The 16,111-nt window shown below is 30.7% G+C and overlaps 1 protein-coding gene across 2 annotated transcripts; it reads right to left on the bottom strand.

Moving 5' to 3' along the window:
• Positions 1 to 372: 372 nt before the first annotated feature.
• LOC106458398 (DET1 homolog) lies at positions 373 to 15,723 on the bottom strand. 2 transcript variants are annotated; one of them, XM_022384603.1, is made up of 4 exons: positions 15,566 to 15,723; positions 14,875 to 15,154; positions 8,473 to 10,078; positions 373 to 1,720 (listed from the first exon to the last, which is right to left on the bottom strand). In XM_022384603.1, the coding sequence occupies exons 2-4, from the start codon at positions 14,900 to 14,902 to the stop codon at positions 1,525 to 1,527; spliced, it is 1,830 nt and encodes a 609-aa protein (XP_022240311.1). In that variant the 5' UTR covers positions 14,903 to 15,154; positions 15,566 to 15,723; the 3' UTR covers positions 373 to 1,524. The 2 variants fall into 2 exon arrangements, with proteins under 2 accessions (XP_022240311.1, XP_013773361.2); XM_013917907.2 differs by lacking the exon at positions 14,875 to 15,154.
• Positions 15,724 to 16,111: the final 388 nt, after the last annotated feature.

The raw sequence follows: 16,111 nt of genomic DNA, 5'->3' as shown, positions 1-16,111 counted from the left end.
ACCTCACACAGTTATGCAGTAGATTTAGCATTCTGACATTCTTTATTTAGCAATACATCAATGGCTGAGGAACATATGTACTTAAACAAAAGTGGAATTTCAAATAAAAACATTTTTCTTCTGCAAATCAGCACTTAAACTCTGACTAAAATTTTCGGTAATATCCTTGAAAAAAAACTGAGTACTGAGGAATGACCTTAACTAATGTAAACGAAAGGTTCTGTGTCTTAAATAATTTCATATAAATCTTCAAAATAGAAGTAATGTCCCTAGTAAAAATTAGGCACATGTATATATGTATTGATAGCTACTAATATGAAAATTCACAAACACCAATTATTACATTAAAGAAATTCAAAGTTAATTCTGTGATAAAATACTAAATTTTATTTTCTTACTTCATACCTCTTACTGGAAATACCTAAATATTTACAGATCTATCCAGAACGTACATTTTATTTTTCCTCAGGATATTCTACAATGATTTGCAGTGAATCATTCTTTACATATAATATCTAACTGGGTATTGTAATTTTTTCTTTAGGTTTATAAATCACTTTTTAATTAAATTTACTCTAACTAGGACATCAAGAAAACTGAGTACATAGAACCACATAATTAATATCCATTCCATTGTAACTACGTAGTTATTTAATATATATATATATATATACCTTAATCGTAAAACACATCTTTGATAAGAGAAAATCACCAACAGGTTTCTTGCTTCCAATTTTTTAGTATATTTATTAAACATATTTTATGTTAGATAAAATTAAACTAATGATGCCACAGCTACTATTTCACTTATCAGTGATAAGGAGCTATTTCTATTACATTACGATTAAGCTAAAATAATGCCTATAATAAATTAGAGTAAATGATCTGGGTATTCTAATAATTATAAGGTATCTGTGGAACACAGGTAAGAGGTATTTCATAAACTGAGAAGGATTGAATAGCTATATGTTTATGTACATGCATTTGCATAGACAAAAGTGATGGATGAAAGCTACTGATACATTTATAAAAAAGCTAATCATAAAGATTTAAGGATATATCACAACTTGTTACCACAGTAAGTTACCCTTACACCACCCCTAACTGATACAGTGCAGATTTGATTACATTCTTGAACATATATCTTCTTATTAAAAAGAAACTCAGTATTTCGGCATTTAATAAGCTTATTGCTTCCTAGTATTTTAAGTACGGATAAGTATATCAAATTTTAAACTAGAATCAAAGACTACTTAAGGCCTAGCTAGATTCTTGGTAACATCTGCTATAAAATCACAACAGGAACAAGCCAAAGTAGGCCTATTAAAGGAATAATTCTTTGTAGGGATGTATGGTTATTTACAACAACAGTAGTGCCATTTCTAACAAATCTACTGGTGCATTTCAGCATTGAACTAGTTACACAAACTAAAGACACAACTATTCTCCTGTTGGCACATGTGATAAATACTTTAATGTATTCAATGCAAACTCATAAATGGTCTATATAATGTACATGAAAAACTAATCTCCTGTTGGTATATGTCTTATGTGAAAGTTTACAACATATTCAGCATTTGTTCTCTGTACACTTATTGCAAACGGATCAAAAGGATGAAAAGTAAAGGCAACTAGCCGTCTTGCTGCTGGTGGAGGGTTGTGTCCTTGTAATCCAGCATGAATTTTGAATTTCAGAAGCCCAGAGTCTCGTGCATAAAATCTAAAAATGAAACAAATTTTGTACAAATTAATGTTGGCATTAAGAATTACTGTATCAAACAGGTAGTCTCTTAAAAATCACTTACAAAACATGAAAAAAAAACACCAAATCCAACCCTTTAGTGGGTCCTTTTACATTCATATATTTGTTCATACTGTTAGTATCTGCTATAAAATTTTCACTAGCAAATGGGATTATTGAAGGATTTTATATAATGGTTACCTAAAGATTTCTTTCTTTGAGGGAACTGATAGGTAAAAAACAAATTTATGGAAATAATACAAGTCACATCAGGCAATACTCATGTTTATCATTACTCCATGGCTTAGAAATAATAAAACTTTTTAACTCTTAAAAACTGTTAATGCATGGTATTTTTTTAAGTTCTTTATTTGCAAAATTTGTGATGGCAGAAAGTTGGATTCAAATTTAAACTGAAACAAAATATATGCATTTATAGTTATCACAATTTTATGCAAAAACATACAATTTATGATTTAGGTGCCAAAAGTTGGCAAAGCATTTCTTAGCATTATGCCTAAATCTATGATGCAAATCATGTAAATTGCAATATTTTTTCAGATGCCTCTTAATTTGTCCATTTCAAATCTATCTTTTGTCTCCCACAAGCCAATCATTGCCCGAGAAGCATTTTGTTCAATACAAAGCTTACCAGCTTTCACACTTTCTTACCAGCTAGTACTTAACAAAAATTTCCAATGTAAGTTCAATTCAATGTTTAAAAAAAACTACACACAAAATTTCAACTTAATTACAAAGTGTGCAATCCTGCCTCATATTTTTACAGTGTATTTCAAGTTACAAATTACCTACCCAATCTTTGAAGAATGTAAATATACAATATTTTTTGACAACAACTCCATCTTTCTATTAAATTTCTTTCATGCTCCTGAAAATACCAATGACCATGATGATTCCTTTGGTACCACTTAGAAGTCGGTGCGACCATGAATTTAGGTGAAATTACATGAAACACTGACATTGAATCTTATTATATAGATGTCTTTCACATCATCATACATGTAGATCATTACATTTATAGTTGCTTACTTACTTACTAAATAGTGCTTTCCCTCACCACATTTGACAGTCTACACAGTACTGGTCTCAAGTTACATAGTATTTATATTAGAGAGTTGGGCTTTGACAGGGTCTTGAGTGTTAGTTCCATTTTATGGACCTGCTTAGTATAACTATTAGTTGGTGAGACAAACTTCAAGTTTTATACCTTGAGAATTAAAAACCAATTTTGTCCATTCTCGTTTGAATTTAATAATTCCACATCTTACTCAGTGTGGATAATTGGATCTCTAACATAAATAATGAAAGATACAAGTTGGTTTCCGATGACTAATGTATTAGGATATTTAGAACACAGCTTACAGTCAGTTTCATCTAAACAGTAAAGAGAGTATTTTTATAACACTCCCAGGATTGTGATTTCAGTTTTGCTGGTTTTATAGCTTGTAATTCAAATACAGACATGAAGAGGTCATTGATAATTGGTGAAAATAAAGACAGCCCATGCCTATATTACTGGTTTGTTCACAAAAGTAGTCCTAAGCTGAAAACAATTGATACCATGGCAATGAGAGATAAGTTCCACAATGGATTTAACAGTGAGGCTATTCTAAAGGTATAAACATTGATATATTTCTAGCTTTTGCCCAATTCTTGTGATAAAAATCATGAAATGGTGGTTTGTTTGGAGAGACATGTTGATAACATTAAAACATACAACAGTATCTTATGGGTTGTCTTAAGTTTTGAGACAAAAGTAGAGGAGCTTAAAACTTGGAAAGACGATAGCATAGAAACAAGTTAATGGGCTAGTTGGTGGCAAGATGAATCAGAACATGAACCTCTAGGTCTCTACTGCACAGACAATTCATCTTAGTGGAAAAACTGGCTTTATGTGCATTGGGTAGGCATATTATACTTGTGGATGCTACACCCACCAGCTGATTAACAGTGAAGTGTCTTATGGTATTCTTTCAAGTCTGCCTAGTGGGATTACTTTAAAGGTTCTGCTATTTGCTGTCTTAAAATTATGAGCTACAGCATTTTGGGTTTATAAAAAATTGGTTGCCTTGGTAAGTTGACTAAACTGTTCATAGTTATGCTCTCTCTCTGCTTGTGATGCTTTACAACTGAGTCTTTTGTTGTCTTCAAATCTTAATTTCTCATCTTCACTTAGGTAAACATCTTATACGTCATTATCTGAGAAAGTAATGAATAAGTGTGAGTGTTTGATTAGTAATTGGGACAAAGTCTGAGGGTAAATACTTACTCCTCAGTTACTTAAAACTGTCTGCAGGAAAGTTCATTTAGGTGTTTCTTTTAGTTCTGGTTAATTTCATTCTTTCTTGTAATTAAATAATCCATTTTTTGAAAACAAATGGTTATATCCACCTCCAAAAATACTTTAAAAACATCTGTATGGTTTAAATGATGGGAGAGTTGATTCGTAGATTTGTCATTAATACACACACAGGGGAAACTCTCTTTTTTCAGGGCAAGCTGCTGTCTTATAATCTCTCCCTTTTCACAAAATGCAGAATTGAGGATGGAGAGGTAAAATGAAGGCAGTGACTTGATCTCATTATATGATTTATAATTTTTTTTAAATTAAAGAAGACCCTGAAAAGTATTTCTACAGCTTTCAAAACATATGATGGTGTGACAACATGAGAATGCTCTAACAGCTAAGCTGCAGTAACTATGATAAAGACAGAAACTACTTTACACTACATTATGTGTACAGAGTTCACTATATATGTTCCACCCTATGCATCTTACTACAATTGTAACAGCAAATCAAATAAAAACAACATACCAATAAATGTGGTTAAATGTGTATATTAATAGTATGTGCAATAGTTCAATTGTACCAAAAATAGGACATTTTCTGACCTCAATCCAGCACTTGGTTAATATTTAGATACTTGATGATAGAAAAACAAAAACAAAACGCAATAAATATGATCTATTCAACATTAAAGTGTTTCTGACAGCAGAAACAAAACTACAAACAAAATTCACAATGAAAAAATTCCAACACATTACAAAAAAGCTATGTATATCCAATTATTTGATATATTTTCAGAAAACATATGCACCTTTGTAAAAGATTTTACATCATGGAAAGTACTTCATTTTATCTAGCAACTGGAGAAGTCTGTAATATTATGCATGTAAATATCTATTGATATACAAAAATTCAAAATCAATATCTTTAAATATGATCAATATTCAATAATATGTACTTCACAAATGGAAACAACCTGTCCAAAAACCTGAAATGATAGAAGCTAAAAAAAAAACTGGCATGCCAGTTTGAAAATTTAAATAGCATTTTCAATCCCTTTTTTCTAATTCATTATTTAAACAAGAAAATATTGAAATTATCTTTATATTTTCAAAAACACATATAAACATATTTTCATAACAAAATAAAATAACTATCAGAAAGAACTGTTTTTAAAGTTCAGACAAGTTTTTATTACATGTAAAGAGTAAATTTTTATTTTTGTCACAGAATTAATCCTCTCCACACTGACGGTTGTCAAAGTGGGCAAGCTACGACCTTCTACATAGTGCCATTCAATATAGTATTATGAATTTCAAGTTAGAATCATCAAATGTTCATTTTAACTTACATTGCTGATTTAGTGACAGTTCGTACTAGAGGAAAGTAAAACCAGATACAATATACAGGGATATTGAAAACAATTGTAGATATACATTTGGAAGGTTCCATAGGTTATGCAAATACAATACATAGCCTAAACATTATATAAACATCACCTTGCACTCTGACTTGTCAGAGAATGAGTCAGACTAACATCTCAATTTATAGACATATCTTGAGTACATATATCTTTGTAACTCATCTGATTTTCATGTACAACAACGGTAACATCCCAGTTTATCTACTCCCATTAGATTAAATGGGAATAAAACTAAAAAAATACAATCATCAGAATAAGGTTTAGATACAAAAATCACTTTGCATAGTTTTAGAAACATTTTGAACTTATATTGTTTAGAATACAATGCAATAGACTGTTAAAACATTCACACATTGATATTTTATATGTACATGCACATATACAATAAAAATATATCACATAAAAAACTTGGCTTGTTCCCAAGAAATTATAATACTGCTTCAAAGTTTTTCATTTAGAATAAAGTGGCATACCAAGTTTACAAAAAAATATAAAACATTTAATTTGGTATATGATTACATTAGACTAAATGGGAATAAACTCAACAGACTTGTATATTTTACTAAAAGCTTGCCATATTTCATGTATAAACCAGTAATAAATTTAGAATAATAATCAATATTCACTCTCTAATACAGGGTTGGTTCAATAAACTGAAATGATATTATTAATTTTATTTCATATTTTACAAATTTCCACTTCCCTATACATCAATGACTTCACTACAGTTAGTATTAGGGCAGAAAAAATAAGATAAAATATAAAGCTTTACCAAACAAAAAAACTTTTGATATTAATTTAGGATGTTTATTGTGTTATGCAAGTGAAAATGAACACAGTAAAGTGAAAATAAGTGATTTAATTTTTAGCATGGAAATCACTTTTCACTTTGATTTATTCAAGACTAAATTCAGACAACTCTTTTGTAAAAATATCTAATTAAAAGTACTAGTCTTTTTTTTGTACAACAAATGTGTAATGTTTACTAAAACCTTGCTAAATTTTTTACACATAAACTTTGTAAATTCAGAGTTACAGTATGTATAGTTTCAAACCCATACAGAAATAATTATGCAGAACAAACTCAAATTAATCAAAAACAATAATTAAAAAGCATAATAGAAGTATTTCGATAACTTATATAGTTGGAATAATTGAAATCAGTAATAATGAGGAACTCAATTACTTGAGTATTTTCCTGATGTTAATCAATTTACTCAGTCATGTTTTGATTATTTTACATGGCACTGATAGATGTAATTTAATTGAGCTCAGAGGTAATTGATTATGTTGATAAATATATTCAATCACCCAAGTCTAGTAAAGAATATAAACTGATTTTTTTAAGTCAAGATGTATCTTACGAGTTTTCTCTTTAGCAACTTGAGTGACTGCTTCATGTTCTATACAAAGCACACCCTTTAATAATACTGTTTTTAAAGAAAAACATGTATCATTTTACCACTCAAAAAACAAAAATTATTACAGTGGTTACATTTCATTCTTTTAAAAAGGTTTCCTAAAAACAAAATTGGGAACAAGTATCATGAGCAGAGAGGAAAGATTCCTCGTGTTAGAAATCAATACAAGCAAAAACACTTACAAAAATATTTTTTCTCTAAAAGAAAAAATTCAAAATTTTGGGTCTGTTGTGGTAAGCACTGGTTTTTACTTTTAGGTCATTTTGTCAGACTAATATTTAAAAAAATTGGAGCCTACCAATTGTTTATAGATGTACTGGTATAAAAAGGTTGGAGAAGGTTCAGAGAAGAGCCACTATGATTATACCTGGAATGGTGGGATTGTCCTATGAGGAGAGACTAAAATCTTTAAACTTGTTTTCTCTGGAGATCAGAAGGGATTTCTTGATGTGTTTAAGATTATTAATAGTATTAATAACTTATATCCATCAAACTTTTTTGTGTTTAGCAGTGAAAGCAACAGGACAAGGGAGAATAAATTCAAATTTTGGCAGCATAGGAGTCATCTGCAGTTTAGACAGTATTACTTTACTTTTCAAACAGGGTGGTTGGCTTTTGGAATGAGCTGCCTTCAAGGGTAGTGGAGGCAGAAAATTTAACTGAATTCAAGAAAAGATTGGATGAATACACGAATAGTAAGGGGTGGTTATAGTGGGGAGCTGGAAGGGACATCCTTGATGGGCTAATAAGCTCCTTTTTGTTCCGTTAAAATTTTATGAAACTTATGAAAATACTTTTAAATGAGTTTCATTTTTCTACAAACAGTAGAAATATTAGGATTTTCTTTGCCTTATAGTAGTTTTAAAAATATTTCAATTTGTAAATAAAAAATAGAAAATTTTATAGAGATCTTCTTAACATATAAAATACATTCTGCACTCAATAAACTATATTACTAATATCTCCTGTCCTCTCTCATAAATTGTTAAAAAACAAATGTCAATGCATTAAAAGTATATTGTATATCATATGGCTATTGACTGGTGAAATGGAGCTCTTTAGTGAGCTGTTAGAAAGCTTGGTAACAAGTAATATCACAGATGTATAAGTAGAAAGGTTGAGAAAATCTAGTTAACAATTACCGGTGTATTATGAAAAGGACTATCCAGAGGTATAGTATTGAAATTTAAGTGAGCCTTTGACATACTTGTTTGATATAAATAACTCAATTTGAATTGATGAGCAAGAGTATTTTCAAGTAAAATACAGACAGTAGCTCAAAATAAGTCGATCACCAATCACTCAAATATTGTAACGTATGTTGTACGATTACACAACCGTTTCACAACTCTGTGCCACTACATTGGTACAGGAATTTTGATGAAAGTTGATTAAATATGTCAGAAACTTTTAATATGTCTCAGCTTATAATCCTTTCACTTTAACTAACAACAATTCTTGTTCCTAACATTACATGTATGCACATACCTTGTTAATCCACACAAAAACACGCAGTTTGTGTAAAAGTACCCTAGATTTTCTATTTGCGCTACTTTATTTCGATTCATACAATCCTTACCTAATTGGATGATCTCCACAGCTTTTGGGCCTTTCCATTACTGAAACCCACTTGTCGTCATAGCTAAAAAGAGCCAGGTCTAGGTACGGACTGCTGGTGTATGACTGTGAACTAATGGGTAATTGTGCAAGTAACCGCTTTACAGCTTCCGTAGGACCCCCATTACGAGCATTAATGATGGTCTGTTTAAATCTATACTGATTTAAGCGAGAGTAGTTGTTATTGGATGGAGAACAAGTCAGTTGTGCTTGAGAGTGTAGGGCATTACGGAACATGTCACAGAAACTCTCAAACAAATTCAAAAGTTCTTCTGAAGTATAATCATAAAAAGCAATAACTTCTGTTGATTCCATATTGTATACAACAAAAAATGATGGCTGGGTATTTGGGTATGAAAGTCGTAAAGTTACTACTTCTTCACTAGCGTATTTTATCAGTAAATGATTTTCATCAAGTAACTGCATTTTCCACATCCTTAACTGGCGAAACTGATCAAAATACTGATAAAACTTTCTTAAAGGTCGAGGGGAACCAGTGCTTTTGCTTTCTGACAAAGCTTGTTTAAACAAAAAAACCAACAACCTATGCTTTAAAGAGTTGATTGAAACTTCTCGGTAAGGCCTATGGATTGAAAACCTGGAATTCCCTTCACTCATGAACAATGAGGATATCAAGAACTCATCATCTTCATAACAAAATCTTCCAATTGTTCTGACATCAATAAAATTTCCATCAGAATTCACCTGAAAAATGTGAATAGTTTGATGTTGAACAGAAAGAACAGCAAGGGTATTTTTGTACAAATAAAGACCTTGGTTATGTGACAGAAATATTTTATCAGTCTTAAACGTTCTTTTGTCACAGAGCTTTCCTTCAAATAAATCTACTAAGTGTAAAGAATAGTCCTCTAGTGGAGAACGCGGGTTTGGAGATACAGATTCACTGTTTCGATAAATATCAAAAAATAATGGATAAGGTTCATCAGGAATGTATGCAGCAGAACCTACAATTACAAATCTTCCATCATCAGTGAAAAGGCTACATTCTCTGTTCAGCTGCTCCCCATTTGAAGCAATGTTTACAACATGCTTCAGTTTGAAAAAATGTTCAAAAATTTTACTACGAATATAGAGCATTTTTTGGTCATTCCCTTCTGCAGTGTGCTCCCCTGAAATATTTTTAAGCAGCTCTTCAGCTGCTGATGGACCACGGTATTCATATATTTCAATGGAAGTTTGATCTGAAGAAAAAGCAACAAAATGATAGCCACTAGGTGAAAACTTCCTTAGAAAACATGGAGGCTTTTCAACATTTACAACTGTAAAATTAGGAAAGACGTTTTGATGAAATGCCCGAGAAACATGAAACTGAGTCACAGACTGTTTGGCTGGATAAGTTTCTCTCTGGATGAGTCTAGATACTATATTTTGGGCTGGAATTTTTCTTGAGCATATCCCTTGTTCTTCTATACTCGACTGTCTTGCAGTGCTAAAAGCATGATGTTCCGCAACTCCTACAGAAAATGCAAGGTGACCACTTCCAGATATCTCCACACTACGATGCCTGGGCTTGTTAACAAGAACCAACTTCTCTAAACGAGCTTGCCCTATAATAATAAAAAGATAACTTGCTTTGGTCAAAAGTTAATGATGATGTCACATGAGAGATTTCTCTAACTCAAACATTAGCATAAATGTGGAAAATACACATACATACCAAAATCAAAAATCTATAAAATCATATAGTAAGAATCTAAAATAAAAAAGTTCAATTAAGCTTTCTTTGAACACAAAAGTTGATTTTTACACTGATATCAAGTCTAAAGCAAATGTGCATTGAGATGATGATGATGATATTATTAATGTTTTAACTTGTCTTGAATTCATCATGGCATCTATTTTTCATCATTTACAATGTCATAATTAAACTTTACATTTTGAAGCAAGAGTAACAAAAAATATTTGTAACTAGCATAAGCATTCAGAAATAATATTTAATCTTTGAACCAAACTATCTCTCAAAAATTAACAAAACACATTTTTAACTAAAGTACATATAAAGTTATGTGAATCACTGGCAATGCAAGCAGTATTTATGATAGCAAGCTTGTGGAAATATGATCTACAGTACTGAATATTTTTCTACAGCGGAAAAACTAAATCTATACATGTACCTGAATAATGATAACATAGTGCTTGATGTTAATATTTCTACAATCTCAAACTTATTTTTTTAAAACGTTAGAAAATAAAGTAACTCACGATACAGACAAATTTTATTTCCAGAAACAGTTAACTATCTGAAATCGTAAAAACTCCACATGTATATCATAATAAATTAAAACTTGCACAAAGGTCAATTTAAATTAAGTATTTTCTGAGGTTGTCAAACACTGACTGATCCAGTTTATATAAACTTTTGGTCTCACAAACAAATACAGTAATAAACTGGGTATTCCCAAAAATTAAAACCTGGTGTAGCAATATCTATCAAAGCATCAGTCACCAGTTGACACTGTATAGTTGGAGCTTTTCTGTTGGAATAATAGTTAGTCAAATATGCAAAATCCAACAGGGAAAAATACATTACTTTCGAATAACCCACAACCAAGAAAACAAAACAGGAAATGTGGAAAGGTTATGATACTGAAGAGCAAATCAAAAATCAGGTGAAGATTATATATCACTATGAGGTAGATAAATAACACTTCCTACATGTACAAAGAATACCAAGCAACCAAGATATGGAAACATTAAAGTCCAAAAGTTGATATGAGATAAGCTAGAGTTTTTTGAAGTCAATACTGATATCAGTACAAGTCCTACATTGAAGCTACATTCAGGAGAAAGATAACTAACTGACTGAAAGTGAATTTGTCTCAACAGGGAATAATAACCTTTCTGGGTGGGAATTTTTTCAACATGGAGAAAGGTATGAAGGAATGACTGAGGAAAACACTATACCTTCTCTCAGGTAAGATGATATTCAGAAGGAACAAGCAATCACAATTAGAAATATTTTCTCAAGTATATGAAAATATAATGATAGACAAATTGACATCAGCCAGAAACCTAGAGTAAAATAAAAGAAGTTTTAAATGACAAGTGAAATAATAAGCATGTGATGGAAAAGACCTCTACAAGGACAATATGAGAGCCTTAAAGACTAACCTAGGTCCCAATCCAGAAGTTTAGCAGGCTTCAATGACCTGAATAGTTTTGAATGACAGATGAAAAGGATAAAAAAAAAAAAGGTAGCAAACAGAACAGCCCCCTCCCCCCTCAAAAACTTATGAAAACAGAAAAAAAAATCTTAGAAGAAAGAGCTAGTGAAAATCTGAGTAGATTGATTGTGAAAACTACTGGAGCAAAAAATAGTTTTAATTCTCACACAAACAAGTGATCTCCCTGAAGACTCCTCACCACTATGGATCCAATATGAATAAAACAACTGTTGTACTGGAAAGATTTCTTATACCAATCGATAATGAAGGGTAACATCTCCAATTAAATGGGAGAAGCATCTGTGAAAATAAGGTTATCAACTTGAAATAGGAATATGAAAACTAAAACTATTAGGGATTGTAAAATCTAACTGCCACAGAAGATCTGGATCACTAGAAGAACAAAAACTGGAGATTTTTCTGTTGGTTCATTAATTCCCACCATAGAAGTCAAAGTTGGTCTGAGACAGAAGGATCAAGGTTTTTGAGGAAATCCAATACTCCCAAGAGAAATAGATTCAGCTAATAGCATAATTACAGAGAATACAACTTTTACTTGTTCTTTTAATAATAACAAAATACTGAGACAGTTTACATCTGGCCAAAAAAGATGTGCCAGATACTAAGTGAAAAGATTTGAAAAGCTTCACAAGCCAGCCCTAACTGACAGATTGAAGAACTGTCTTTTACATGACCAGTGAAGACTTTGTAAATGCATCATGGACTACTGGTCATTCATATAACACTCACATCTGAGAACTCTGATAAAACTAAAATGGGCTGTAGCAGATTAAATAAAAATATATAAAAACATGTAAAATAAACCTTGGTGTATCACAAACTACAGCAATCTGATGTCATCTTTGTCATCTAATATGATGCAACAATCTTTAATATTCATTACCCCAAAAGACATCAATAACAAAGAATCTGAAACTTGACAAAGAACAGTTAGAAGGTATCTGATTAAAATATATGTTAATTTAGAGGGAATTGATTGTGTTGATGTATCTTTTTTTTTGTATTTAATGGTGAGAAGAGTAAAACTAGGAGACACAAATATAAATTCTGGCAGGGTAAGTCATCTTTAGCTAAGACAGCTTTGTTTTTCTAACAGGATGGTTGACGTTTGAAGTGGGTTGCCTTCAGATGTGGTAGATGCAGAGATAAATATTTTAATTGTGGACTTTGAATGTTTTATTTTAGAGTTTAGTGAAGTGGATGGGACCATCTAGATAGACCAACAGTTCCCTTATTGTCCATAAGTTGTATGTATGTATATAATAATTGGGATTACTGTCAAAAATACTGATAACAGAGAAAGTTCCCAACTGATGAATCAATGCAAAAGTCCTAAAAATATATTTCTCGTGGGCATCACAAATCATATTATCCAACTTAAAAATGCATGTTTATCATCATTGAAACTTATATAAACATAGTGTGTCCATTCTCCAATACATAATGAACCAAGTAATATATGTAAGAGAAATAAAATTTCACTCATTCAGCTGTTAACTGATGATTCATTTATATTTTTCTTAGGAACTGAATAATATTTAAAAAACACCAAAGTTCCAGTAAATATTACATGAACATAACAACTCTATTACAGATGCATTCAATAATCATATGCAATACAGTCATCATTCTCAACATCTATACTCTCACAAAATGTTCTTATTAGAATGACTCTTTTTCAACCTATATAAAACATATATGGTAGACCCCCGATATTCAAGAACCATAGCTTCAATGGTACTAGAACTTTAGAAATATTTTCACAATGCATTTAGTTTTTATTACTTATATTTTTTTCTTGATCATTTTACCACTAATAATAGTTTCTTTCACCAATAAGCTTCTTTAATGAATTCTGTATTTGAATTATTATACACAATCCTATATTTATATTAATTACAACATGTGTAGGACTTCCATCCAGCCAGTCTCCTTAATTTTGTACACCTGCAATATTTTAGTTGTGTTTATTTTTCATCACCTCTATAGTTTTGTTAAACATCCTTTTACATCTGTCCTAAATTAAAATCTACTAAAAGTTTTCAAGACTTTTCTTGGTTTTATTTGTGTACATCTTCATTATTGTATAGTTATAGTATTTATTTTTTATCACCTGTTTTATTAAATATGCTTTTATAACTTTAAATCACAGTCTACTTTGAAGTACAAATCACATTCAGTGTCTCCTGTATTTACATGTTTATTGGTAATCTACAATGAAAATGGGATAAAGAAATGTTGAGATTATAAACAAGTTTTTCACATTTGTTTTCAAGAAGAAAAAATACATTTTTATTTTTCCACTGAAAACAGTACAAAATCTGTACACCTTTTCAATTAAATGTTTCATCATAAAATAAGTTTTTTAAAGTTTCACTAAAATTACTCCTACAAGTTTTCCCACTGAAATTCAAATGATGTTACAAGTACATTTAGGCCAGCAACACTCAAATAACTGAGGGTGATTTACTATTTTAAACTATATTTTAAGAAAAAATCTTAAATTAAACAAAAATGTGAAATAAAATAAGAAATTTTATGTTAAATTACACTTTGGAGGGAGAGAATGTGTGTGTGTTATGGTAAAGCCACATCAGGCTATCTGCTGTGTCCACCGAGGAGAATCAAACCCCTGATTTTAGCATTGCAAATCTGTAGACTTACAATTGTCCCACCAAGGAACAGGAAGAAAAGAAACAATGAATTTTTCTATCCCCATAAAAATAGACGTAGAATATGAATCTATGATATCCATGCTTTTGTGCTTTGGCCTATGACTACATAGATGCCTCATGTGAATTCAATAAACATCTGCCTGTGAATTATATGTGAACCTACGTAACAACTGTCCATTTTGTGATAACAAAACATGATCTATTACTTAAGATAGAAGAAAATTATTTTATTTAGTCCAATGTTTCACCATTATAGCTTCTTCATGGCTAACAGAACACAAACAAGCTGATTTAAAAGGAACATAGGTGTTTTAAATAATTCTCATTCACATTTCAAGGTAAGCAGCATTGCTCCATGTCAACATACAAAACATTTTGTGTTTTATTATAACTAAGTGAAAAAATAACAAACTAGTTAGCACTAAAATCTTTAAACTCTCAAAATTGTCCATTATATTTTTACTTTTCACATATCACACTCACCATTTTCTGTCAGAGTTTTCTTTATCATCTCCAACAGCTTAAAACTTTATTTAAATTTAACAAAACTGTAACGTACAGTACATGTAATTGTTGTTAAGTCAAAACTTATTGCATGATTACTTCGTTAGGCCTGTGACATATTTTGCAAAGTCAGCTTACAGTTTCGGTTAACCGTAGGCGTTTGACTCTTAGTCTAACTTAGTAGCAAGTAGCACATCCATTTCAGTATTTCTATCACCTTTTGAAAGTTACGACTCCAGTGCAGCGTGCTGTAGTTATACTGTAAATAGTTTAGTATTAAGTTAGTAATAATACAATAATACTAATAATTAATAACTCTTACATTAGTTACAGTAGGCAAGTTCTGATCTTAATAATTGCAACGTTTCGACCAATAGGTGACAACTCGATACTATTAGTACCACTAAGGGTCGAAATGTTGTAATTACTAAAATCAGAACTTGCCTACTGTAACAGTTGCATTTAGTGTTATTGTATTTTTGAGTCAATTATTCAGTTCAGTAGGTTCTCACTAAACACAAAATTAGTGTAAGTTTAGTATTTTGATTTCAAATTCAACAGCTAAGTAAGCTTACAACTTACATTTTACAATTACAGTAACGCTAAGTCTAGCAGCAGCACAACTTTTTATGAACTAAATTATATGTGAACCTAAAAATAAACGACAAACCTGTCATTTTCTGATTTGTTGAAATTTAATAAGATTGAAAGTGGTGTCTTAAAATATGAGTGTATTTCTAACGTTTAGAAATTACTGTACTACTATGAACACACGACAGCATCTACAATACATATAATTAACAACAGAGGCCTAACGCATCTTCTAACTATTTGATCATGGAGTTGCATACATACTTGACACTCAATTGCAGGAATTTGCTTTCTTAAATTTTTATTAAAATATACAATTTTTAGAAAAACAATAATACATTCAGAGAAAAAACAGAAACAAAAAATGTTATGTCAAAACTGCAGTTTATCAACAATATATTACGTGAATTTTGTGTTAAAAAATATATTACAAAGTTCATTGAGAATAATTTCGCGTTCACCATAACTTTTTTAATGACAGTGGTATCATAAAACATTTTATTATTTATGACCGTGTGGTATGGAAGTATACCAGTCTCCTGTATTTACATGTTTATTGGTAATCTACAATGAAAATGGGATAAAGAAATGTTGAGATTATAAACAAGTTTTCACATTTGTTTTC

Source organism: Limulus polyphemus, unplaced genomic scaffold (assembly GCF_000517525.1).
Source record: "Limulus polyphemus unplaced genomic scaffold, Limulus_polyphemus-2.1.2 Scaffold456, whole genome shotgun sequence".
In the NCBI taxonomy this organism is placed as follows: Eukaryota; Metazoa; Arthropoda; class Merostomata; order Xiphosura; family Limulidae; genus Limulus; species Limulus polyphemus.
This window is presented reverse-complemented; position numbering and strand designations above follow the sequence as displayed.

Excerpts from the sequence above, each read along its gene's own strand:
- LOC106458398 (XM_022384603.1), bottom strand. The coding sequence starts at position 14,902 with ATGATAAAGAAAACTCTGACAGAAAATG. Across the intron at positions 10,079-14,874 it reads GAAAACTCTGACAGAAAATG|GGCAAGCTCGTTTAGAGAAG; the intron begins GTGAGTGTGATA and ends TTATTATTATAG. Across the intron at positions 1,721-8,472 it reads TGTGGAGATCATCCAATTAG|ATTTTATGCACGAGACTCTG; the intron begins GTAAGGATTGTA and ends TTTCATTTTTAG.